This window comes from Vitis vinifera, chromosome 8, assembly GCF_030704535.1.
Source record: "Vitis vinifera cultivar Pinot Noir 40024 chromosome 8, ASM3070453v1".
NCBI classification, from domain to species: domain Eukaryota; kingdom Viridiplantae; phylum Streptophyta; class Magnoliopsida; order Vitales; family Vitaceae; genus Vitis; species Vitis vinifera.
In genome coordinates, this window is record NC_081812.1 from 18,360,875 (window position 1) to 18,385,134 (window position 24,260).

A 24,260-nucleotide genomic window follows, 5' to 3' on the forward strand; every position below is an offset into this window, starting at 1 on the left:
ACATACGGCCCAGGAGTGGGTAACCGTTGAGTGGTCGTTGTGAACTTTCAATATTAGTTTAATTCCGTAGTTTTTCCCGGGCAGTTGAGATTAAGAAAAAAGAGGACGTTGAGTCCCATTATTTTACCATACGATATCCGTTCGATGTCCGGTTGTTGTCTTATAGACATGTGTCATTGAACCATTCTTTTGCCTATGATATATGAGTAAGCCCTATCCAATGGATTTCCTTTTTCTCTCCTTTTCCCCATCAAGGCTTCAACTATACAAGAGGAAGAGAGAAAGTCATTCCAGATTGAAGACTAGATATTGCAGTGAAGGAAATGGCAAGCCCTAAGGGGATGGATGGAACTCCGGGTGTCTCCGATGAGACATTTCCGGTCGCTGATGTACAGGGAGAATTGCACCCCGCCCAGAACAAGGATTTTCAAGTTGATCCCGTGTCCTCGGACGTGGCTACCTCCTTGGAATACAAGGTATTTTTAGTTTTAATCTTTAAACCATGTTCCAATTTTTTTAATTAAATAATAATTTAAACCACTGATTTTTTTCTTTTTCCATATTAAACTATTTTTAACAGAGTGTATTTTCTTTTTCTCAATTTTTGTTTCTAAAATTGAAAATTATTTTATTTTTACTGTATCTTTATATTAAGTTTTAATAACTTGTAAAGGATGTAGGGAAGGTTATTTAAATTTATTAACATATATCTCTTCCTTGCTCAACTCTCAACTCTCAACTCTCAACTTCTCTGAAAATTTGAAATTTAAATTAAAAATAATTATTAATTCAAAATAAAATATTTAATAACTCCAATTCTAATCCCTGAATTAAAAAGCACATGCATTTGTATTTATTCATCCATGGGAAGATTGTGGGATTCATAATTTGATGATTGAATGTGGAAAGGAACAAGCAGAGGCGATAAGAAAGAAAAAGGACAGGGAAAAGAAGGATGCCTTGCAGACCCTGAAATCAGCCATAATCGTATCCGGAGCCATCTTGGCCGCGGCTGGCGCCGTCTTCGTCATCACCAAGAAGTTGAAAGAGAAGTGAACTCCCTTTCCTATGCTATTCATTTTTAACTGATTCCTACTTATTGTTGACCATTGTTGTTGTGGTGGTAGTAAATCGTTTATACGTGTATGATCAGTTTATTTATTTATTTTTTTTTCTTTTTTCTTTTTCTAACTTCTTTATTAATCAAGGTTGGTAGCATAATGGATCACCCGTAGTCCAAACCATACAACTAATTGCATATTCATTTACCAAGAATTAATAAATAATAACTATTTTCATCAAAGTAATAAATAAATAAATATAAGTTACTAATTAAGAGTGTGTTTAAAAGTGATTTCAGAAAACGTTTTTAATATTTATAACACTGATAAAAATCTTGAAGTATTAAAAATGTTAAAAATGTTTCATAAAATCATTACCAAATGAGCTCTAAGACTCTTAAATTTATAATAAATAGATTATTAATTTTATTATCTTTTTCTAAATTGCATTTGCGCTCATTAGCTTGTGATACATCAATTTTTTTGATAAGTTTAATTATTTAAATTATTATATCAAATCCAATTCATTTATTCACATTTTAAATATTTTTTTTAGATTGATAATCATGAGTGTAATTTTGAATTAATTTCATCTTATTAACTTAATTTTTAATTTGAATGAAACCCATATCATTAATTGAGGCCCACCGAAAATAACTGTTTAGTCCATTAAAATTATTTAAGGCTATGTTTGGTTCTCGGAAAATTTGAGGGAAAATGCAAATGAAAGAAAATAGAGAGGAAAAGTAAATAGAAAGAAAAAGTAAAAAAAAAATAAAAAATAGAGTTAAAGATAATAATTTTTTTTTATTTGCTACTTCAAACTCATTTTATTTATTTTAACTCATCAATATAAAGATTAAATAATTTTAAAATGCATAAGTTTCTTAACTAATTTTAATTATATTTAATTATCTTTGGAATATTTTATAGGACAACTAAACATGAGAAAATCATTTTCCTTAACATTTTTTTCTTTCCTTTGTACTTTATGGGAGCCAAACATAACCTCACTATCTATGTCTTACGTTTATTTGTTGTAATTGAAAAAAATAACTGTTCAGTTTTGTTTCATTTTTAGTTTCATCTAAAATTTTAACCCTTATTTGATAACTATTTTGGAAAATGGTTTTGAAAAAATGTTTTTAATAAGAGTTTTTGAAAATTGTCATTTGATGTTTTGTAAAACAAATGTTTGTTTGGAAATTTAAAATGTTTTTAACATGTTATATATATATATATATATATATATATATATATATATATATATATTAAAAAAATAACTTTAATATGTAGTGCTTTATTATTAATAATTTTTCATATTTTTATAATTATTTTTTAAAACAACTAAAAAATGTTTTATGAAGACACTATATTTTTTATTTTTAAGATTATAAAATAGTTTTCTATTTTTTTATTACCAAATATAATTTTTTATTTTTTTATTTTAAAAAATAGAAAACCATTTTTGCAAATAGTTAACAAACATACCTTATATATATTAGCGAATTTTATTTTTAAATTAAATAATTTTATTTTTTATTTTTTGTGATTTTTCTTTTCCCTTTTTGGGAATGTTTTTAATTTTTTACATCTAATAGTTATATATATATATATATATATATATATATATATATATATATATATATATATATATATATATATATATATATATATATATATATATATTATTTTAAGTTTTTATTAATTGAGTTTTCCTTAAAATTATCTGTTATTGAAATTTAAAAATCACCATCGTTTCTTAAAATCATATTTATCTATGTGTGGACCCTGTATTTCGGCTCATGCGCTTCCACTCGATGACAAGCTCGATTTTATTTGAAAAAATGATTTATTGTTTGAAAAATGACTTGAAGTTGTCACTTATTTTTGTTTTATTTTTAAAGGGTAAACAAAATAAGAAAGAAAACCTTTAAGTGTGACTCCTTATTTTAGAAAAGGTGGTCTGTGAAAAACCGGATCGGGTTCAAGGGTCAGGTTACTTATCGGGAAGGTACGGTAAAGACCATAGCACCCTTCTAAGTCCCTAAAGTCGGGTCTCTACTAATAAAATGAAGCTAATATAGCAATTGATAAAGAAATCAATGAATACTATCATGATTACATACCGAAAGCCAAAGCATATATGGATGATAGTCAAAGTGAGAAAGGATGCGTACCTGATCCATAAACAACAACGTGCTATCACAAAATGGGTTAGTGCATAGTAATGATCATAAAATATGTCACTCATATCACCAATCCAGATAAAGAAGCATTGATAGCATGCATGACATTTCATTCAATTCCATTTTTATTTTAAAGGGAATTTATTGGATGTCGGGCCCCCACCAAAACCCATTTTATTCTTGCATGAATTAATTCCGTAAATTCCATCACTTGGAATTACATAATTTAATTCATGCTTATTTTTAAAACATTTTTTAAATAAAATATGGGAAATGTAAAAATAAGACTCGCCAAGAAAGAAAATTGGTGGCAAAATTTTATTGAAAAGCGGGTTTTTGAAACCTAAGAAAAAATGCTAAGGATGAAAAAGGAGGAGTGGAAATTGTTGTAAATTTGAGAATCCAATTTTTTAACTTACAGCAACTACACAGACAGTCATGTTAACAAAACATGCATTCAATGATAGAATAAAAAGTAGGTGTTTTTTGAGCTTTCCACCTAAAGTTATTTTCTGCTTTTGAGTAATGTCTTTGTTTAGCTTCTTGAAGTTCTTGTTTTTGGGCTTGACTAAATAAATTCGGTGTGTAGTGAAATATGGCACAATATAATGATTCTCCTTGTTGCCAAATCGAAAAAGTGCTGGTTTGATTGGTGCACAATAATTGAGCATGTTTGCTGGTTTTTTTATTATTTCACTTGCTTGGCTTTTTCTTGGTTTTCCATGGAAGTTTATTATTAATTGAAAATAGCAGGAGGAGCTTATTGTTTTTGTTTTGTTCTACTGTGGTTGTTTGCCTTTTAGTAATTGCATCTGTATTTTGGCTTCAATGAGACTGTAGTTCAGCTTAGTCTGGAAGCCGTAAACCATTCTAATCACCTATTGCCAGGGGTAGAGCCACCTAAGGCTTTAAGGTTGAACCTTCATTGAAGGGGGTTTGAACATTTGCCCTTTAGGTCTACCCGGAAATCTTGGGTACCACAAATCTATGTAGTTGATTTTTTGCTTTCTCATGCCTTCCCTAAAATTAATTGTTATTCTTTTACCCTCCTCAACTTATTTTCTAGCTCCGCCACAACCCATGACTTAAGCTATCTTAAGGTGTAGTATAGACTGTTTTCAATTATTAGAGTTAGATAAAAAGATATTGTTGGTAAGGTAATGTGTAGGCTGTTTTGTAAGGAAATGTTGGATGTTCAGTTTGTATGCTTGCATTTTCATTATTGTACCTTATTTTATTTTTCTTTTGATACACTTGCAATGTAGAATATAAAAGATAATTAACAAATAACTTAAATCTAAGCATATGCATTCTCAAGGTCAATGCAGGCTCCATTCAAATGGATTTCTCCTAACTTCAATGACAATACATATAGGATGCCTCTAGAATATGCATAGAATGTGTGTCAAATTCTCTGTGAAATCTTTGTTTTTGTGCTGATTTTTAGGGTGAAATAATGTTTTCTCTACTTATTTTGTGTTAATTTCTTTTGCTTGTCAGGTAATATTCCTATGTAAATTTTTGGTTTCTTAATATTTGAATACGTGTTTTAGTAAGTGCATCAAAAAGGAATTTGATAGAGTTTTGTTTTTTCAAGCCATCTAATTTTTAATGTCTCTCATCGAATTTAAACTACTTGGGATTCTAATTTCCACTCCAGTTTTTTATTAAGTTTTTGCTTTTTTTTATTTATATGGACCATTACAAACTTACATCCCGGAGACTGTAGTTTAATTGGTCAGGGTTCTGCCTGTTAGAAAACCACACTGCACACACTGGTTAGTTCATAAGAAAATAAAAGAAAACTGGAAAAAAAAAAAGAAAACTGGAAAAAAAAAAAAAAAAAACAGAGAATTAAGGAAGAAGATTAGACCGAGTCTTGTGGAAAACACAATCTCCTTAAAACAGATTCGCCTTCTCCACAGGTGCTTTGAGAATCGCAAGGCGTCTGTCTCCCAGGATAAAACGATCTTCGAATGGCAGCAACAGCACTCTGCAGCCACTCCGGCGAACTGGAAATTGTTCAACTCTATCACGGACACGGAATGAAGGAACTCTTAAACACTCTGACAATACTCCAAAGTTTTTCTGTACTTTTTTTGAAAGAAAGTCTACCACTATTTATAGACTTCAAGGAGGGAAGAACACAGACAGGTTCAGAAAGCCAAAATGAATTTGGCTTCTTGAGACTTTTAGAATTCTGGAAAAATGAATGAATTTACTTAATGAATGGTTTTACTTAATTTCATTCATCCCCTTTTTCCAACAATTCCCCACATGAAAGAAATTAAGACACGATGAACTTTGTGATAGAGTACAACGGTTGAAACCTGCATAGGAGAGGTAGGTGTTACCCTTTGAACCTTCCCTTGTAGAAATATGTTTACTCTACTAGCTAAACAGTAGACACGATGTCCTTGAACTGTTCTGCCATTTATGTAGATGATGACATATCTCACACAGGAATCTTCCTAACATATTTCAGTTCTCACTTTTATGTTCATTTTGGCCATGAACATACGCCTGGTTCTGTAAGAGTTTAATAAGAATTGTGCCCTATTCAATTCCCTTAGAAGCGGCCCCACTTCACTCTTACATAGGTGATCTCTTAATCACGAGTAACCCGCATTACTCTGTTCGGATTTCCGAAGCATAAGGATCATTAAAAGCATAGCTTACCCTTTCCTCTTACGGGCATCACTATTTTATCATAGGAATGGACTAGGGAAGATCCCCACAGTGATTTAACAAAGTCTTTACAGTTTAGTTGTCCCTTTTGAACCTAGATCTTGGGATCTCCAGTCAACTAGGTTGGGTATCCACTGTATTGACTTATTCTTTTATGGGCTTTAGTCCCATTCCCCTTGATGACTTTTCAACTAACTCTCTATTTAACCCTTTGGTTAGTGGATCCGCAATGTTATCTTTGGATTTCACATAGTCCACAGAGATAACCCCAGTTGAGAGTAGTTGTCTAATGGTATTGTGTCTACGACGAATGTGTCTAGACTTACCATTATACATATTACTCTGTGCTCTACCAATTGCAGATTGACTATCACAATGTATGCAAATTGGAGGCACAGGCTTTGACCACCTTGGAATATCCTCTAGGAAGTGGCGTAACCATTCAGCCTCTTCCCCACATTTATCTAGTGCTATAAATTCAGATTCCATTGTGGATCTGGCAATAACCGTTTGGATTTCCACGACACTGCTGCACCTCCTAGTGTAAACACATAACCACTATGGGATTTTGAGTCTTTAACATTAGATATCCAATTCGCATCACTATATCCTTCAAGTACAGCAGGATATCTCGTATAGTGCAGCCCATAATCACGAGTAAACCGTAAGTACTTTAGTACTCTTATAATTCCTTGCCAATGCTTGGCTCCGGGATTACTCGTATATCTACTCAGTTTACCAACCGCATAGGCTATGTCTGGTCTTGTACAACTCATTAAGTACATTAGACTGCCTATTATTCTAGAGTATTCTACTTGAGAAACACTCTCACCTTTATTCTTGGACAAATGTAGAGTTACATCCACCGGTGTTCTAGCAACTCCAGAATTATCTTTATCAAACTTTCCAAGAATTTTGTCTACATAATGTGACTGACTTAATATGAGTTCATTTGATGTTCTTTTGATTTTTATTCCCAATATAACATCAGCAAGTCCCATGTCTTTCATGTCAAACCTTGAATTCAACATGTTCTTTGTAGATGTGATCATCTTATCATCACTACCAACAATAAGCATGTCATCTACATACAAACATACAATGACATATCCATGTTCTGTATCCTTGACATAAACACACTTGTCACATTCATTGATTTTGAAGCCATGTGACAGCATAACATTGTCAAATTTTTCATGCCATTGTTTCGGTGCTTGTTTTAAGCCATACAAAGATTTCACCAGTTTACAAACTTTCTTTTCTTGTCCTGGAGCTGAAAAACCCTCAGGTTGCTCCATATAGATTTCTTCATCTAAATCTCCATTTAGAAAGGCTGTTTTTACATCCATTTGATGTATTTCAAGATTTCTCAATGCAGCAATTGCAAGTACCATCCTTATGGAATTTATTCTCGTCACAGGAGAATATGTGTCAAAATAATCTAGGCCTTCAGTTTGTCTGTAGCCTTTGATTACAAGTCTTGCTTTATACTTGTCAATTGATCCATCTACTTTCATCTTTCTCTTGAAAATCCACTTGGAACTTAAAGGTTTACAACCTGGTGGAAGATCCACTAGTTCCCAAGTATGGTTTTGCAATATGGAATCAATTTCACTCTTAATGGCCTCTTTCCACATAAGACCTTCTGTAGAGTTCACTGCCTCTTTAAAAGTTTGAGGTTCGCCTTCAAGCATAAAAGTTAGAAAATCTGGACCAAAAGACTTTTCTGTCCTTACCCTTTTGCTACGTCTAGGTTCTACCTCAACTTCTTCATTTTGATCCTGACTCTCAAGCATTCTTTTTGATGAACTTGGCTCTTCTTTGGATTTACATGGAAATACATCTTCAAAGAATGATGCATTCCTTGATTCCATTATCGTGTTCTTATGAATATCTGGGATATTTGATTCATAAACAAGAAACCGATAAGCATTACTATTATGTGCATAGCCAATGAAAATGCAATCAATAGTCTTAGGTCCTATTTTCACCTTTTTAGGTGGAGGAACTGCCACTTTAGCAAGACATCCCCACATTCTTAAGTATGTGTAGGATGGCTTTCTTCCTTTCCATAACTCATATGGAGTCTTTTCTGCTTTCTTTTTGGGTACCTTATTCAAAAGGTAATTAGCAGTTAAAATGGCTTCTCCCCACATGTTTTGTGGCAAACTAGAACTTATTAACATTGCATTCATCATTTCCTTTAAGGTACGATTCTTTCGCTCAGCCACTCCATTGGATTGAGGCGAATAAGGTGCTGTTGTTTCGTGTATAATCCCATGTTGAGCACAAATGTCAACAAATGGCGATTCATACTCACCACCTCGATCACTTCTTAGTACCTTAATTTTCTTGTTGAGTTGATTCTCAACTTCGGTTTTATAGAGAACAAATTTCTCTATAGCTTCATCCTTGCTTTTTAGTAAATACACATAACAGTATTTGGTATTTGGTGCTATCGTCAACAAAAGTAATAAAATATTTATTACCACCTCTTGTTTGTACAAATTTCAAATCACAGATATCACTATGGATCAAATCAAGGGGTTCAGTGGTTCTTTCAACACTTTGAAAAGATGACCTTGTTAGTTTTGCCTCAACACAAGTTTCACATTTATGGTTGAGTTAATTTGGAATGTTGGTATATGATTTAAGTTAATTAATCCACGTAATGTATCATAATTAACATGTCCTAATCTACCATGCCATAGATTAGAAGACTCAAGCATGTAAGTAGAAGTACTAGCTTTATTCATATTTGACTTAATAATAGTCATTACATTGAGTTTCCACATTCCATCACTCATATACCCTTTCCCAACATACATTCCACTCTTGGACAAAACAACTTTGTTTGAATCAAAGACCAACCGAAATCCATGATTATTCAGCAATGAACCAGACACCAAGTTCTTGCGAATTTCCGGTACATATAAAACATTGGTCAAAGTCAACTCTTTCCCAGAAGTCATCTTCAAGATTACTTTACCTTGACCCTTGATCTCAGAGGTGGCAGAGTTCTCCATGAACACTTTTTCCCCATTCTCAATTGGTTCAAAAGTGGAGAACATTCTCTTATCAGAGCATACATGGCGAGTAGCACCAGTATCAATCCACCATTCCTTTGGGTTAGAACCCACCAAGTTCACCTCAGAGACTACTGCTGTGAGGTCAATGTCATAAACATTTTTAGTGATGTCGTCAATCACATTAGCTTCCTTAGGTTTATTCTTTTTGGGCAGTCTACAATCAACAGACTTGTGACCTTGCTTACCACAATTGAAGCATTTCCCTTGAAATTTCGGCTTCTTTGAGATCCCTCCTTTAGGTCCCAACTTAGATCCTTTCCCTTTGTTGTTGTTCGTCTTCGCCTTGGAACTTTGACCATGTTCCACAAAGTTAGCCTTGGCCTCATTTAGAGTGTGCGCCCCTTTCTTTTCAGATCTTCTATTATCTTCTTCAATGCGAAGTCTAATAATTAGATCCTCGATGCTCATTTCCTTTCTTTTGTGCTTGAGGTAATTCTTAAAATCTTTCCAAGCAGGGGGTAGTTTCTCAATAATAGCTGCTACTTGGAAAGTTTCACTCAACATCATTCCCTCAGCATGTATCTCATGCAAGATTACTTGAAGTTCTTGGACTTGACTTACCACAGTCTTGGAATCTACCATCTTATAGTCGAGGAAGCGACCCACAACAAATTTCTTAGCCCCGGCATCCTCAGTTTTATATTTCCGGTCTAGAGATTCCCATAGCTCCTTAGCTGTTTTCTTGTCAGAATAAACATTGTACAACGAATCAGCTAAACCATTCATGACATAATTTCTACACAAGAAGTCAGAATGTTTCCAAGCATCTATAGCACTGATGACTTGGATATCGTGTTCGTCTTCTTTGAGCTTAGGAGCATCCTCAGTCAAGAATCTTGCAAGATTCAACGTGGTCAAATAGAATAACATCTTTTGTTGCCACCTTTTAAAATTTAGTCCACTGAACTTCTCCGGTTTTTCTCCTGGTGAGACAGAGATTGGTACAGTAGTAGGCATCGTTGGCACTTGGGCCACAGTAGGGGTTGCCACTGGGGCTAATTCAGTTACAACAACGTTATCGGATTCAGTTGTCATTTTCCTGAAACATCCAAGAAAATGTGTCAATTTCTTTTTCCTTTTCCTTTTTTTTTTTTTTTTTTTCTTCAAAAACTTAAAAAAAAAAACTGAAAATCACTTTACAGAGTATTCCCAGGAAAGCCTAGTGGGGTATAATGACCCAGACCAGGACTAGCTTCCTTAGACAGAATATTCAGTTCCCAGGAAATTGGAGGGGTCACAAATGGTCCCGCTTAAATTCCAATTACCTTAGACAGAACTTCTCTGTATCATAATTTCCAAATTTTCAAAAGACTTGGTACAAACTTTATAAGAAGGTATTTTTCCCATAATAGAAAAAACATGAGTCATAGTCCAATGGTGTCATACTGAGTTGAGCATGAGAAAAAGGGCTCAGGTTAAGAGTTCGAAACTTCTTTTTGTAACAAATGGTTGTTTTTTTTTTTTTCCTTAAAAAAAAAACACAAATTTGAATTTTTTTTTTTTTTCAGATTTGTTTTTTTTTTTTCAGATAAACCCAATTTCAACAAACTTATTTTTTTTTTTCTTTTGAAAAAAAATATTTGTTTTTCCAAAAAAAAAAAAACCAACAAACAAATTTTTTTTTTTTTTTATTTTTTTATTTTTTAGAAAACAACAACTTGTTTTCCTAAAACTTTTAATTTTATTTTTTTTTCTTCCTGAAACCGAAAACAACAAACCAAATTGTTTGTTTGTTTTCCCGGAAAACTTAAACAACAAGATTATTTATTTATTTATTTTTCCAATTACAAATTGTAATAATTTTTTTTTTTTTTCTTCTCTTCACAACCACGGTTTTTTTTTTTTTTTTTTCTTCTTCTTCCTGATAACTTTTTTTTTTTTTTTCCTTTTCACCAACCACTGGTTTTCCTTTGAAAAAATCTGTTTTAAGATTGTTAGAAAACCACACTGCACACACTGGTTAGTTCATAAGAAAATAAAAGAAAACTCGAAAAAAAAAAAGAAAACTGGAAAAAAAAAAAAAAAAAAAAAAAACAGAGAATTAAGGAAGAAGATTAGACCGAGTCTTGTGGAAAACACAATCTCCTTAAAACAGATTCGCCTTCTCCACAGGTGCTTTGAGAATCGCAAGGCGTCTGTCTCCCAGGATAAAACGATCTTCGAATGGCAGCAACAGCACTCTACAGCCACTCCGGCGAACTGGAAATTGTTCAACTCTATCACGGACACGGAAGGAAGGAACTCTTAAACACTCTGACAATACTCCAAAGTTTTTCTGTACTTTTTTTGAAAGAAAGTCTACCACTATTTATAGACTTCAAGGAGGGAAGAACACAGACAGGTTCAGAAAGCCAAAATGAATTTGGCTTCTTGAGACTTTTAGAATTCTGGAAAAATGAATGAATTTACTTAATGAATGGTTTTACTTAATTTCATTCATCCCCTTTTTCCAACACTGCCTTTGTCACAGGCAGAAGCTGCGGGTTCAAGCCCTGCCAGTCCTAGCGAATCATTTTTCTTCTCTTCATCATGATGTTGGATATCAAAAATATCTATCCCAAAAAAACTATGAGGTTGCTTTGCATATTTTTGTTTTATCTTGTGGCTATTACCATAAAACACCTAGTTTTTGAACAGAATGTACTCATAGTTTCATATGCTTCCTTCATGAGCTCAATTTTAACAATCAATGTTCTTGTGCACTCACCTGGGGAAAGAAACACGTATGTATCAGTGGAGACAAGATGCATTGGAAATGAACTCCAACCATTTAATCGAAATCTAAAGCATTGCATGTATATATATATGTGTGTGTGCAACTGGCAACAATACTGATAGTACAATTGGCCTGTTTTTTAATTTTCCTTGTCATTCTTATTTATTCTCACTTACTGATGAGCTATGCTTAATTCTTTTGCTGACCAAGATAGCAGAGTTCATTATTTTGGTTGTGAAGCTCTCTATGACAAGGGTGAGGAGGTTAATTGGTTTACTTTAATTCCATTACTTCTTTCCAGATTTGTAAAGGGCCAAACCCGTCTCTTGAGGTTGTGCATCTTGTAAGAGAAGATTTTTTTTAATATTTTTCGTCAAAATTTTTGTGCCTTATGTAAGCTTTCTGCAGGACTTAGATGCCAATGTGAAGGGTGTTACTCACCCTTAGACCGGCTTTTTAAGGTAATCAAGTAATTAGTCCCCAGAACCCTGGTGAATATGCTTGTCCTCTGTAATAGTCTCAAAGATGAGAATTTATTTGAAGTCCATGCTTTTTAATTTTTATTACTGGAAACAGGACAATGTTACTGAAAGTGATCAAGTCAGGTATACCATCCCATTTTAGTTCCACACATGTTTGTTTTGTATTAGAAGTTAAATATTAACATAAGAGTTCTAAATTCTGCTTTTATAAGGTTGTTTTTGTCATTGTGGTGCTTTTCCTCGGCATTGAAGAACTTTTATCATTATTGAGAGAACAACAATTGAACTGGAATTCTTCCTTTCTCATGGATGTTGCGACAATCTTTCTCTAGGCTGTGAGATGTAACTGCTCAAATCATTTTTTAGAAGCTTGATGTTGGATGTGCTTTAGTTTTGGAAGTTGAAGTTGTTTAACTTGAGAAATTTGCACATATGCCTGAAAGCATCTTTACAAAACTTTTGCCGATTTCTCTTTTTATTTTATCATAGCATTGATATTTATCCAGAATTCACATCTGTTATGATGTAGGATATCATATAGAAATGTTGTCTGCAGCTTTCATTGGTGACTTATTGCTTTTTATGGTCTGCTCACATGCTTTGCTTTCAAAATTATTCATCTTACATGCATGTTCTGAAATTGTCCACACTCTCTGTGTAGAAAATCTTAGTTCTTCCTATTAGATGTAATGGTAAACTAACCTACCAACACTTTATCTGAGAGCAATTACAAGAATTAAATTATATTGCTTAACATATTTGAAGATTTAAAAACTAGTTGGGATAATTGTACAATTTTGCATCATCTGCAATAATGAGCCTTTGTAGAATTAGTTTTGTTTTTGTGACAGTTAGTCCTATCTTTGTTGCATCGTTGCCCTCATCCCACAGGAAGGTGATTGAGATGACAACAAATGTTGATCAGGAGGATGCCATGGCCACAACTCCTACTACCTTTGTTGCATCTCTATGCTCATACTCCCACAAAAAATGTTCTTCCAGCAACCAGTTGCTGTTAGAAAATGCATGCATTGTGAGTCAACACAAATTGAAATTAATCACTCAGTTGTTTACCTTGTCAGCAGGGTAGGAATTTCTCAATACCTTAAAAGATTGTTTTGCGATTGTGGTGACAGATTGGAATAGATGATGAAAGAGTCATATTCAGATTAGTTTGTAGCTTCAGAAACTTATGACATCAGTACAACAAGAGATAAATATGTGATGATACTGTGTCTGCAAGATAATTAATTGAAGAATGCGAGGGATGAAAATCCTCACAGCTTCAGCAGAGATTTCATGATCTCTTGCAACTTTGTTAAAGTTTCTCTCATGGTTAAACAGTCGATAGGGGAATGAGTTGCATAAGACAAACCAACTCTTACAGTCTTATTGCTGCTGCCAAACATCCTTTACTTCCATTTCCCTAATTGCTACACTACTGTTGGTGCTGTTGTGGTGGCATCCCTGGAAAAATTTGATGAAATGGGTATGTTCTGAAGAATCAGTATGGTTCAAAAGCCCAGGTTCAACAATTCCTACAACTTGATTTCCTTGCACTGCCAATCCATATTTCTTCTGGTTTAGGCCTTCCTGAAACATCTCAATGATATCATCAGTGGCTTCCTTGCGAATGTCTCAAGCAGTAGAATTTTTGCATTAGACCTTGGGGTCCACGGCATTTTTATATTTATTTGCCAAAATCAGATTTTGGATCCTCATTTGTATCAAATTATATTTCTGCTGAATTCTTGAAAAATTTGTCACTGAAATTTGCTGGTCATGATGAATTTCCTTCCTAATGATTCTATTTCTATGTAATACTTTTCTCTGGAAAAACAATTTTATTTATTTATTTAGTATTTGATAATTCTAATTTATTTTTGGTGCAGAGAGATAGTATTATTGAGATTTTCTATGGGAGATATTGTTTTTTGACTGTTGCATGAGCACTTTCTGTACATCCAACTACAGAACCACTTGAACCTCAAACTTTCTCTTCTGCAAGAAAATTCACTCCCTCAAAAGTATGTTGTCAGAAAGAATGGGAATTGCAGGCAGGGGACTTCATTTTGTTGAGTGGTTCAAGACCATCTTTGGAAATGCTTACAAAATCGACTTTCTGAAGCGGTTATGCAAGCAGGTTTAGCTTTCCGCTCTGCTCTATAAAGATTTGGCTCAGGTTTGGAAGCAGCAATCCCTCCTTATTTATCAGCTTGATTTGGTGGTAAGTTTATGAATAACTTACAGAAAGGATTCTTTCCTTCCACTTCTGTTTAATCTATGTTTTTTTTCCTTCTGATTTGATGTCTTAGATTTGTTTAAGATTTGATTGTAGATAATATGCAGCATAGTGCATTTTCCCTTTTCAAAATCATTCATTTGTCTGTTCTTCCCATTGAGTTAAATCTCAAATCATTCCTGAAATATCCTTACTATGGACCTATATCACTTGTGTGTATTTTATTCTTTCTCCTTGTGCCAGCAACTGTTTAATTGGTGTAACTCATTACATGTCAATTAAATCCTAATGTTGATATTCCATATGATTGTTATATTCCCACTTATCTTAATGTTCATATAAAAATAATATAATTTTATAGTTTTAGTTTATATTATTAATACTTGTAATTTTTAAAACATTATTACTTATTTTTAATAAAAATATAATTTATGCACTTATTTTATAGTTTTTAGTGAAATATTATTGTCTTTTAATAAATAAATTTTCACTACATTATTTATTAAAATTATTATTTATTTTTTTATTTAATATTTATTTTAAAGTAGATAAAAATTTGTGTGAATTTTTAAAATATCATGGTTCATTGTAAACGTTTTTTTATATGTTATTATTTTCTTTAAATAAAAAGTATAATTACTAACAATTTGATAATTTTTTAATATTTATAGAAGATGAAAATTTAAAAATTAGAAAAAAGAAGATGGTTAATAGTAACATTTAAAATAAAATTGGTATATTTAATCAGATGAGTTTGTTTGTAAAGAAGAAAAGGAAAAAAAAAAAATATTATTATTTTGGTGCGAAACCATGGTGGGGCCTTAACCGTAACATTTAGCCGTTGCCTCCAAAATGGCTCATCATCATCCCCGCGCCTACCGGCACCGGCTGAAAAAATGGCCACGATACAATTCACCATCGCTCCTCCATCTTCTTCCCCTTCTCTTCTTGGTCTTAGATTCAAACCCAGACCAACCAAACTCTTCGCCTTCTCACCAAATCTAACAGTTAAACCCTCTTTTAAAGCCTCCCTGAAGCCCTTTAACTTCATTTCTCCCTCCACATTTCACTCTCTCGAAGCCATCAAACCCTACGTTCTATCAGAATATAAACCAATTCTAAAAGGCTGGTTCTGTAGTCTTGTCTCTGTCTATTCTCTCTCCAAAATTGTCCCTAAAGTCGGAAAATTTTCGGCGACGCTGAGCAAGATTGACGCCATTCATTTGAGAGACGAGGGTTTGGTATTGGGGGTATTGCTTCTGGCTCGGCTAGTGGCTAGTTACTGGCAGCAAGCGTTTCTGTGGGACGCCGCTTTGAATTCGGTGTATAAGGTTAGGGTTTTTGCCTTCGACAAGGTTTTGCAGAGGGATTTAGAGTTTTTTGAAGGTGGTGATGCCGTTTCTCCTGGTGATATTGCGTATCGGATGACTGCGGAGGCGTCAGATGTTGCCGATACCGTGCATGCTCTTCTGAATGTAAGTAATTCTAATATTGAAGCGCCTGTTCCTTCTTATAGATCCGGAGCTTGTCAAAGAGAAGATCTATGAATTCTGGAGCTTAGCTATCACACACTCACGCTGAGTTTTAATTATATGGTTTCTTTTGTATGACAGACCATTGTACCCAGTGCTCTGCAGTTATCGGCGATGGCAACGCAGATGTTATTTATCAGCCCTACACTTTCTTTGATTTCAGCCTTGGTGAGGAACGAACACTTGGGTTTGTGTGTGTTTCTTTGATTTCAACCTTAGTGAGGAAGGAAGACTTGGGTGTTTGTGTTTGTGTTTGTTTTTTGGTTATGTAATTGATGTCCAACCTGTCTGGTGTATTCTTTTAGGTTATTCCATTTATGTCTCTTGTTATTGCCCATCTCGGTGAAAGGCTTCGAAAGATATCTAAAAGGGCCCATCTTAGCATTGCTGCTCTCTCGGCATACTTGAATGAGGTATGTTCATTGCCGTAGTCAAGATCTCCAGTTTTTTAGTAGACTCTCTCTCCTTTCAGAAGAATTTTGCATTCTATTCCAAAAAGAGAGTTGTATTATAAAAAATGAACTTGCAGACTAGTGCATGCATTACCAACAATGGTGCAGTTGAAATTGGGAAAATGATTTATAGGAAATTTTTCTTAACCATATTTCTTAATGCGACTCATTTACTCCTAAGTGACAGCATATGGTAGCCCTACTGGGGTCCCCATACCTTGGTAGGTTGTGTTCTGGTCATGGCTTCCCACGGTTAGGGTCAATACCATAGTTCTCCTTGTATAGTAGAGGAGTCTACTATTACTTGATTAGGTTTTGTATTATGTGAGAAGGATCTCTCCTTCTCTCTTTCTTCTATCAATAAAAATTTATCTCTATTTCTGATAAAAAAAAAAGCACTTAGGAGAAGGCATTACGGCTGGCAAGGAACTAAAAAGAGAATTCCCAATGGCTAGAGGTGAAGACCGTAGCACTCTCACGGGATAGTAGAAAGAATGGACCTCAAACTCTTCCCACATGTAAGGAATTAGTTAGGAAAGTCTTAGAACTGGAATGTAAATGGCTCGCTGGAACCCCCATCGAAGATAATAGGAATGCCTAAAAAAAGGGATTATCTTAGAACTACAATTGGGTTTGACTTGATTAGGTTTTGTATTATGTGAGAAGGATCTCTCCTTCTCTCTTTCTTCTATCAATAAAAATTTATCTCTATTTCTGATAAAAAAAAATTGAAAAGAAAAATCTAGAGAGCACTTTGTTCAATAAGGAAAACTTTTATCTTCAAAGATCCTCAAAAAATAATTTTACTAAAGGAAGTTTTCCTTCCAGGATTTAAATTTTATTTTAACAAAAATTTATTTCCTTATTCTACACTATTCCAAAATTTAATAAATTATATCCTCTTGAAATCCCATTTACAAGAAAAATTATTTTCATTAAAATTTATGTCATACACAAAATATACATGTATTGAGCATAAAAATATAAAATTGGAAATTAAAATATTTTCCCAAAGGATCCTATCATAGATTTTGGTAACCAAATATTTGGAATCCAAAAATTCCAAAATTTTCTAAAAATATTTTTGCAACCAAAATTAAGGTTAGAATATAAAAAAACCAGAAAACCCTAATGCCAAGAATGCTTGAGTGCATGAGCCGATCAAACTCTTATCTCCGACGCTTGAGCACCCATGCCTACACCTCCAAGCCTGAAAACTTTTCCTCAATGCACCCATCGAAAAACGTACTTTCTTGGAATGGTTTTTTCTATGAATGTCCCTAAACTATTGGAACCTTTGTTCTCTCTTATTGAGTCACCATAGATCAAAGTACAATTTTTATACAACAACAAAAATCCTACACTCTCCGACGACCTGTCTAATGAAAATTCAAAACCTATACTCCTTATGGAGTATACAACCAAATCTAGAGAAGATTCAAAGAAATTATTCATTCATTATTGCATTTATATATAAGAAAATAAAACGATTCTTTCATCCCTATTGGTCATGGGCTGAAAACAAAAGGCCTACAAAATAGAGATAACACATCCTAGATTGGATCTAGCATGCTAGTCCTATCTGATACCAGTTGTTAGGAAAACCCTTGGATCATAGGTGTATGCTATCTAACAACTTAGGGATACTAGACCTAAATGCATAACGAAAGTAAAAATACTTAGATTTAGGTGTTTAAAACCGTACCTTTGGATTTGGATGTTCTCAGATCCTAATCCAGTTGATTTAGGGATTTCAATAACAGTTTGATCTTCCACATGATGGCTCCTTAGATCCATGACACTTGCGTGGAGTGGCTTACACCTTGAGAGAGAGAAAGAGAGAGGGAGAAGGAGTAAGGGGGGAAGGCTAGGTTTCTATAAGACTACTAGTTTGAAAAGTGAAAGTCTAACCTTACAATCCAAGGGGTTTATATAAACACTCTTATGAGCTTAAGTGATTTTGGCCTAACTTGGACTTAGGTCAATTAATCTAGTCTACTAAGTCCTAATTAATTAGCTCAAATGGGTTACAATTAATCAATTAGTTCAATTGAGAAAAATCAAAATAATTAATCATAAATTCTTGTGCAACCTTGCACTATTTCCAAAACACCCTTATGCATATAAATGATTAATTCTCAATAAATCCCTAAAACTTTGTATTAACATAGAATATGAACTCAAGTAGTGACCACTAGGACCCCTAGGAAAATACTAACTTCTTTGTAATCCAATTCTAAAGTTAACATTCTACTAAAGATAGTCAACTGCACTTTAGTGCCCTATGAAATCAACTGCACTTCATTAATTTAATTAATTTATCGGGTTTATGGTTTACCATCTACTATATGTAGACATCCCATGAACTAGTGTCGGCAACTTAATGAGGTAGAAGCTATCAACCTCTTAAGATTACCTTTAATATCCTTGAATCTTAGATTCTTCTATTTTGTGATCAATCGACATACTCTAATCCATAAAGGATATATGTCAAATCTCACTTAAGAAATTATTGCAGCATTACAAATTTCATGATCATAAATCCTTAGGATCACTCAAGAGGATGCACTACTTCTATCCTATAAGATATCATGATGCTTATAGAAGATACCTATTGTCACCTGCCTTAATCAATAGTAACTTACTCCATAAAAAATATATGACTACCTTAGGTCTCACCCATAGGTTAAAGTCACTGAAAACTTCACTATTAGTTCAATATTCTCTCAAAGTTGAGAGTCTATACAACATAATAACTTGGTAAAATCACAACTACCTGATAGCCAATTTCATAATTCACCGTAGGTCTTGTTCAATGTGTAACGATACACACTAGTGCACTTATTAGGGAAACTTACAAGGAACCTATGATTTAGATATTCCATACAACTGTTAATGCACCCAAATCATGTACAATATAAGTGGTATAGGTATAAATGCTTAGATAAATATCAATCCAAACATGGATTGATGGATAGAATAGTGGAAACTAAAATTATAGTATATAAATATATTAATCAAATCTAATTTTCTTACATCATGTCATGCTTTTAAAGGCTTTATCCCAACAAAAACATTGTTCGTGTCTCTTCCTAAATGGTTGCCTATCAAAAATATGTTTCTTCCTAATTACTTTGTTCTTCTTTGTTTGTATTATTTCTACTAACCCATTTGAGTCCTAGAATATGGTTGAACAATTATTTATGTTTTCTTTTGCTTCCTTCCTCCACTAGTAAGGTGGTAGATCCATGAGTCTTTAAGTTCCTCCTCCCCTCCATGTGGCTCTGATTGTGTCTGCTGTTAATTTCAAAAAGTGTGCTTGAGATTCTACCATATGATGTTCTCAATCACTTCTTTTTAATTGGTGTACTTACACCAGTGTACTATTTATGTTTCAGATCCTCCCATCAATTCTTTTTGTGAAGGCAAGCAATGCAGAGTTGTCTGAGAGTGCTCGGTTTCGAAGACTTGCTCATACCGACCTATCTGAACGTTTGAAAAAGAGGAAAATGAAGGCTCTCATTCCTCAAATCATGCAAATTATATATTTTGGAGCATTATCAATATTTTTTGTTGGTTCACTGGTGGTTCCAAGTGGTGCTTTGGATGGCAGTCTCTTGGTTTCTTTTGTAACATCATTGGTTCTATTGATTGATCCAATCCAGGTGATACTATTTGTTGAGATTTTTAATATAGCAATCACCACCTTGAGGGTTTAATTGATATAATGGATGTCCTTTCAGCACAAATTTGAACACTAGAGAGGGTTTATGGTCTATAATCCCTTAATAAACTATTTTTATCAGTGTGTAATGCTAAGGTATAAAAGTTTCTGAAACTCATGAGGGGAGGTAAATGAATCTAGGTTAAAAGATTTGTGGGGGAGGTTGGTGATTTGTTTTGAAACATATGAAAAGGTTTCTGACATTTACCCATGCTTCTTTTATTGCTATGAGATGAGAGAGTACTTTTATATCTGATTATGTAAGTAATTTAATGAATTCTGTTGTTAAATTCCAAGTCTTACGCATGTACTGATCAGTAGTGTGTATATTTCATTAGAAGATGTTATATAACTTATATTAATTAAGCAGTAGTAGCAACACATGAAGGCACATATATTGATATCTCCCACTTGAGTATGCTCAGGAAAGAAGTCATTTTTTATCAGTAAGCAAGTGAGTCTGTTTAACTAAGAAAGCCCTCTGGGGGAAGTAGGCCACATGTAGATGGAATCAACTCATTATCAGTTGTCTTTTTGTAAATTTCTATTTTAATTCAGAGTTCATATGGGTACTTCTCCTCTTGATAACTAGGAAAAATGTGGAAATTTCTATGTCTCTAATGAGAGAGTTCATGTTATCATCTTTGGTCAAAGTTATATTCTTAATGATCATCTCGAAGCTTGCATACTATTGAAACTAATCCTGAAAACTCATATTTATTTAATTAGGATTATTATTAGACTTCTAAAATTTTCTTGGCTGGAGCCTGTAGTATGATTGTCTTTTATATGATTCTCTTAAATGGTACAATCATACTTGTCTCCATTATTTGTTATAAACTTTTAACACTTCAATATCTTGTCATAGCCACTAGATCTTGGCCTAGAAGTTCTTTAGATGCTACTTTTTATTTTTCATTTCTTTTCTTATTTTTGTTGCTCAATTTACGTACAAAAAGAAATAGTTCCACATTCTTTATAAGTAGTCCAAAGTTTTTTGGCTAATTCTCCGTTGTGTTGTTATTATGGTTCAGCCATTCTGGAGCTGTCTTATATTATCAATCTGAATTTAAGGGTCGCGCAGGGTGTGGGAAAAGCTTACAATGAGTTGAAGCAAGGAGAGCCAGCTATTGAACGCTTGTTTGATTTGACCAGGTTTGAATCTCAGGTAAAATCCGTCTTTGATAGAAATGGCCATTCAACTAATTTTCATTTTATCACTTGGTGAAAATATGTTGTTTTTAAGAATTAATTTGTTTGACAAACACCTCTTCATTTCTCCCCACTTTCTTGCTTGCCAGATAGTGATATTATAAAGATGCTTTTTTTAGTTTTAGTTATTCTATCCTTATTTAACAGTGTGATTGGATAATGGATAACCTTTTTTAGTGATCACAGATCATATTGTTTTTGAGTATAGGTGCTTGAGAAACCTGATGCGGTTGATTTAGATTCTGTTATTGGAGAGGTGAAATTTTGTAATATCTCTTTTAGATATGGAGACAGGATGCCTCTTATTTTGAATGGATTGGACCTCCATATCAAAGCTGGTGAAACAGTTGCTCTTGTTGGGCCCTCTGGAGGAGGAAAGACAACCCTTGTAAAACTGCTTCTTCGACTTTATGATCCTTTATGTGGTTAGCCATCTGAAATTACAAAACTTATTCCATTACAAACTTGCTCAACTTTTGACCCTTCAGTTTGAACTTTAAGCAATCCTTCCATTTTAATGTGACCATTTATCTGTTTCTCCCATGTTAACAGGTTGTGTAATTCTTGATAACCATAATATTCAAGGCATCCGCTTGAAAAGTTTAAGGAGACATGTTGGTCTGGTTTCTCAGGATATAGTGAGTGACTGCTCACTACATTCTTATATTTTAGTTCCCTTTTTAAAATTTGTTTTTATTTGTAGGATTAAACATGAAATTGCATTCACCTCACAACAATGAAAACAATCAAGCAATTGCTTGTTGGTTACCTTATGTGGTTTGTGCTGGTTTTACAAATGCCAGCCTGGGATCATCTGATTTTGCAGTGTTTTGTCTTTCAAATACTACCACTAAGTACAAATAAATTATGATGTTGCTATGTATTTCTTCCACATGCTGTATTATGTTTCAACTAAGGTATGTAGTTATTGGTGATAACTATTGTCGTAGATCAGGATATCCTCCATTACTTGGACAAGACATTGCAGACATTGTTTGAACTTAATTATTTGTTAGACTATAAATGAGTATCAGATCCTACTAATGTTAATGTGTTAGTATCAGATGACACATTTTGGTGTTAGACACTTCTTTCAGGAACAGTTGTTGAAAACATTGGATATAGGGATCTGATGACTACAATTGACATGGAGAGAGTTGAGCTTGCAGCACAAACTGCAAATGCTGATGAATTCATTAGAAACCTTTCAGAAGGGTACCAAACCAATATTGGACCAAGGGGCTCAACATTAAGCGGCGGCCAGAAGCAAAGGTGAAGCTTCAAATCCAAACCCTAATCCTAACAACATGACCACTAGCCATGGATTTGAAGATGAACATGCAATCTAATTGCTTCTATTTCCAGAATTTATTATGCTAACATGATACATTCTACTTTACTTGAAAACACAGAATAGCTATTGCAAGGGCACTCTATCAGAACTGTTCCATACTGATTTTGGATGAAGCAACTTCTGCTTTAGATAGCAGGTCTGAGTTATTGGTGAGACAAGCTGTGGAGCGATTAATGGAAAATCGTACTGTAAGAACAATAAATTTTCAATTTGCATCATGTGTTTCCGTTTCTTACTATTTATTCATAGGTATCTGTGTTGAAATTGGTAGTGGGAACATGAAAGTCACACATCATATCATAGCTAATATTTTCTTGAGATGGACACATGTTATTCCTGTCATTAATTATTTATAGGAATTCATATGTGAAACATTAGGATGATGTAAATCTGTTCCCTTGAGCTTTAGAACTGGAGCAGGAGTACAACATTAAATCATCTGCTGCAAACATTTTTTTAGAGGCTATAGGGAACATGAGCTCTACATAAACTGAAATTTTTTAAAGCAAATTCTGTAATTTGGGAAGTGAAAATGAGCTTTAACTGAGACCATCTTTGTGTAAAGAAATTAGAATTAACTTGGATATTTTCCTTTTTAATTAGGATCCTTGCGTCTTTTGAATGGCTCAGATGTGTGCTCAAACCAAGTATTGACATTAATCTTGTAGGTGTTGGTCATTGCCCACCGCTTGGAAACTGTTCTGATGGCAAAACGCGTTTTTCTTCTGGATGATGGAAAGCTGGAGGAGCTAAATCGCTCAGCTCTTTTGGGTGGTAAGTCTGATTCCCTCTTATCAACAGGGCTGGTGATATGAAAGCATGTTGATGGTACAAGTTGCAACCATTAGGATGTGTTCCAATCAGGACATTGTCTTTTTGGGTTAGGGCTTTCCCCTTCATGCAGCCAATTATACTTGTGCCAACCAAAAGGTGATGGCACAACCATTGAAATTTGGTCAAGGAAACCATGGACAGATATTTCCAGTCACGATGACATCCTATCTCTACCCATAGATATTGTGGTTTTTGAGGTTGTTGCATTTTCATACGTACATTTTTTCTTGGGAGAGATACGAGGATCCCAAAAGAAGCTCCATTTTATTTTGTAGCTTATCATGTATTTGTTCTATGAGTGTCTTAGATTTTCTTGGTTTTTGTGTTTTTCTTAAAGATTGAGAAAAGAGATTGTAATGGACCACACTTATTTTATAATGAAATAGGTCTTAAGTTATAACTCCTTTGAAGAAAACTACTAGTGATTCATGAAATCTGATCTGATTGATAAATTATAACCACAGATTTGTAGCCACAAGTGTTTTGCCGTAATGTGACTAGTAGGACTCTGCTTTCAAGAGAATTGCCCCCGATTTAAGGTGGCTCGGAATGAGACTGCCATCCTATTTATAAGCACAAACCCCTGGAATGAGATTTCCGGCCACAACAAATATGATCAAGTTAATGTGTTTAAATCCCTTTTCTACCTTGTTACACAGTTCTATACAATTCCAAGATCAAGCCA

The 24,260-nt window shown here is 33.8% G+C and overlaps 2 protein-coding genes across 3 annotated transcripts; both read left to right on the forward strand.

Moving 5' to 3' along the window:
- Window positions 1-2: 2 nt before the first annotated feature.
- Window positions 3-1,184, forward strand: LOC100242650 (uncharacterized). Its single transcript, XM_002282311.4, has 2 exons — window positions 3-476; window positions 910-1,184. The coding sequence occupies exons 1-2, from the start codon at window positions 324-326 to the stop codon at window positions 1,054-1,056; spliced, it is 300 nt and encodes a 99-aa protein (XP_002282347.1). The 5' UTR covers window positions 3-323; the 3' UTR covers window positions 1,057-1,184.
- Window positions 1,185-15,284: 14,100 nt separating this feature from the next.
- LOC100264781 (ABC transporter B family member 29, chloroplastic) lies at window positions 15,285-23,990 on the forward strand. Of its 2 annotated transcripts, XM_002276453.4 has the most exons (10): window positions 15,285-15,942; window positions 16,081-16,167; window positions 16,305-16,412; window positions 19,850-20,116; window positions 21,260-21,343; window positions 21,596-21,812; window positions 21,940-22,025; window positions 22,472-22,659; window positions 22,800-22,929; window positions 23,410-23,990. In XM_002276453.4, exons 1-10 carry the CDS (start codon window positions 15,364-15,366, stop codon window positions 23,554-23,556), a joined length of 1,893 nt encoding a protein of 630 aa, XP_002276489.1. In that variant the 5' UTR covers window positions 15,285-15,363; the 3' UTR covers window positions 23,557-23,990. The 2 variants fall into 2 exon arrangements, with proteins under 2 accessions (XP_002276489.1, XP_059595152.1); XM_059739169.1 differs by lacking the exons at window positions 21,596-21,812; window positions 21,940-22,025.
- Window positions 23,991-24,260: the final 270 nt, after the last annotated feature.

Coding starts and splice junctions, on each gene's coding strand:
- LOC100242650 (XM_002282311.4), top strand. CDS start 324: ATGGCAAGCCCTAAGGGGATGGATGGAACTCCGGGTGTCTCCGATGAG. Junction 477..909: donor CTACCTCCTTGGAATACAAG/GTATTTTTAGTT, acceptor GAATGTGGAAAG/GAACAAGCAGAGGCGATAAG.
- LOC100264781 (XM_002276453.4), top strand. CDS start 15,364: ATGGCCACGATACAATTCACCATCGCTCCTCCATCTTCTTCCCCTTCT. Junction 16,413..19,849: donor TCTCGGCATACTTGAATGAG/GTATGTTCATTG, acceptor TTTATGTTTCAG/ATCCTCCCATCAATTCTTTT. Junction 20,117..21,259: donor TATTGATTGATCCAATCCAG/GTGATACTATTT, acceptor AGGGTCGCGCAG/GGTGTGGGAAAAGCTTACAA.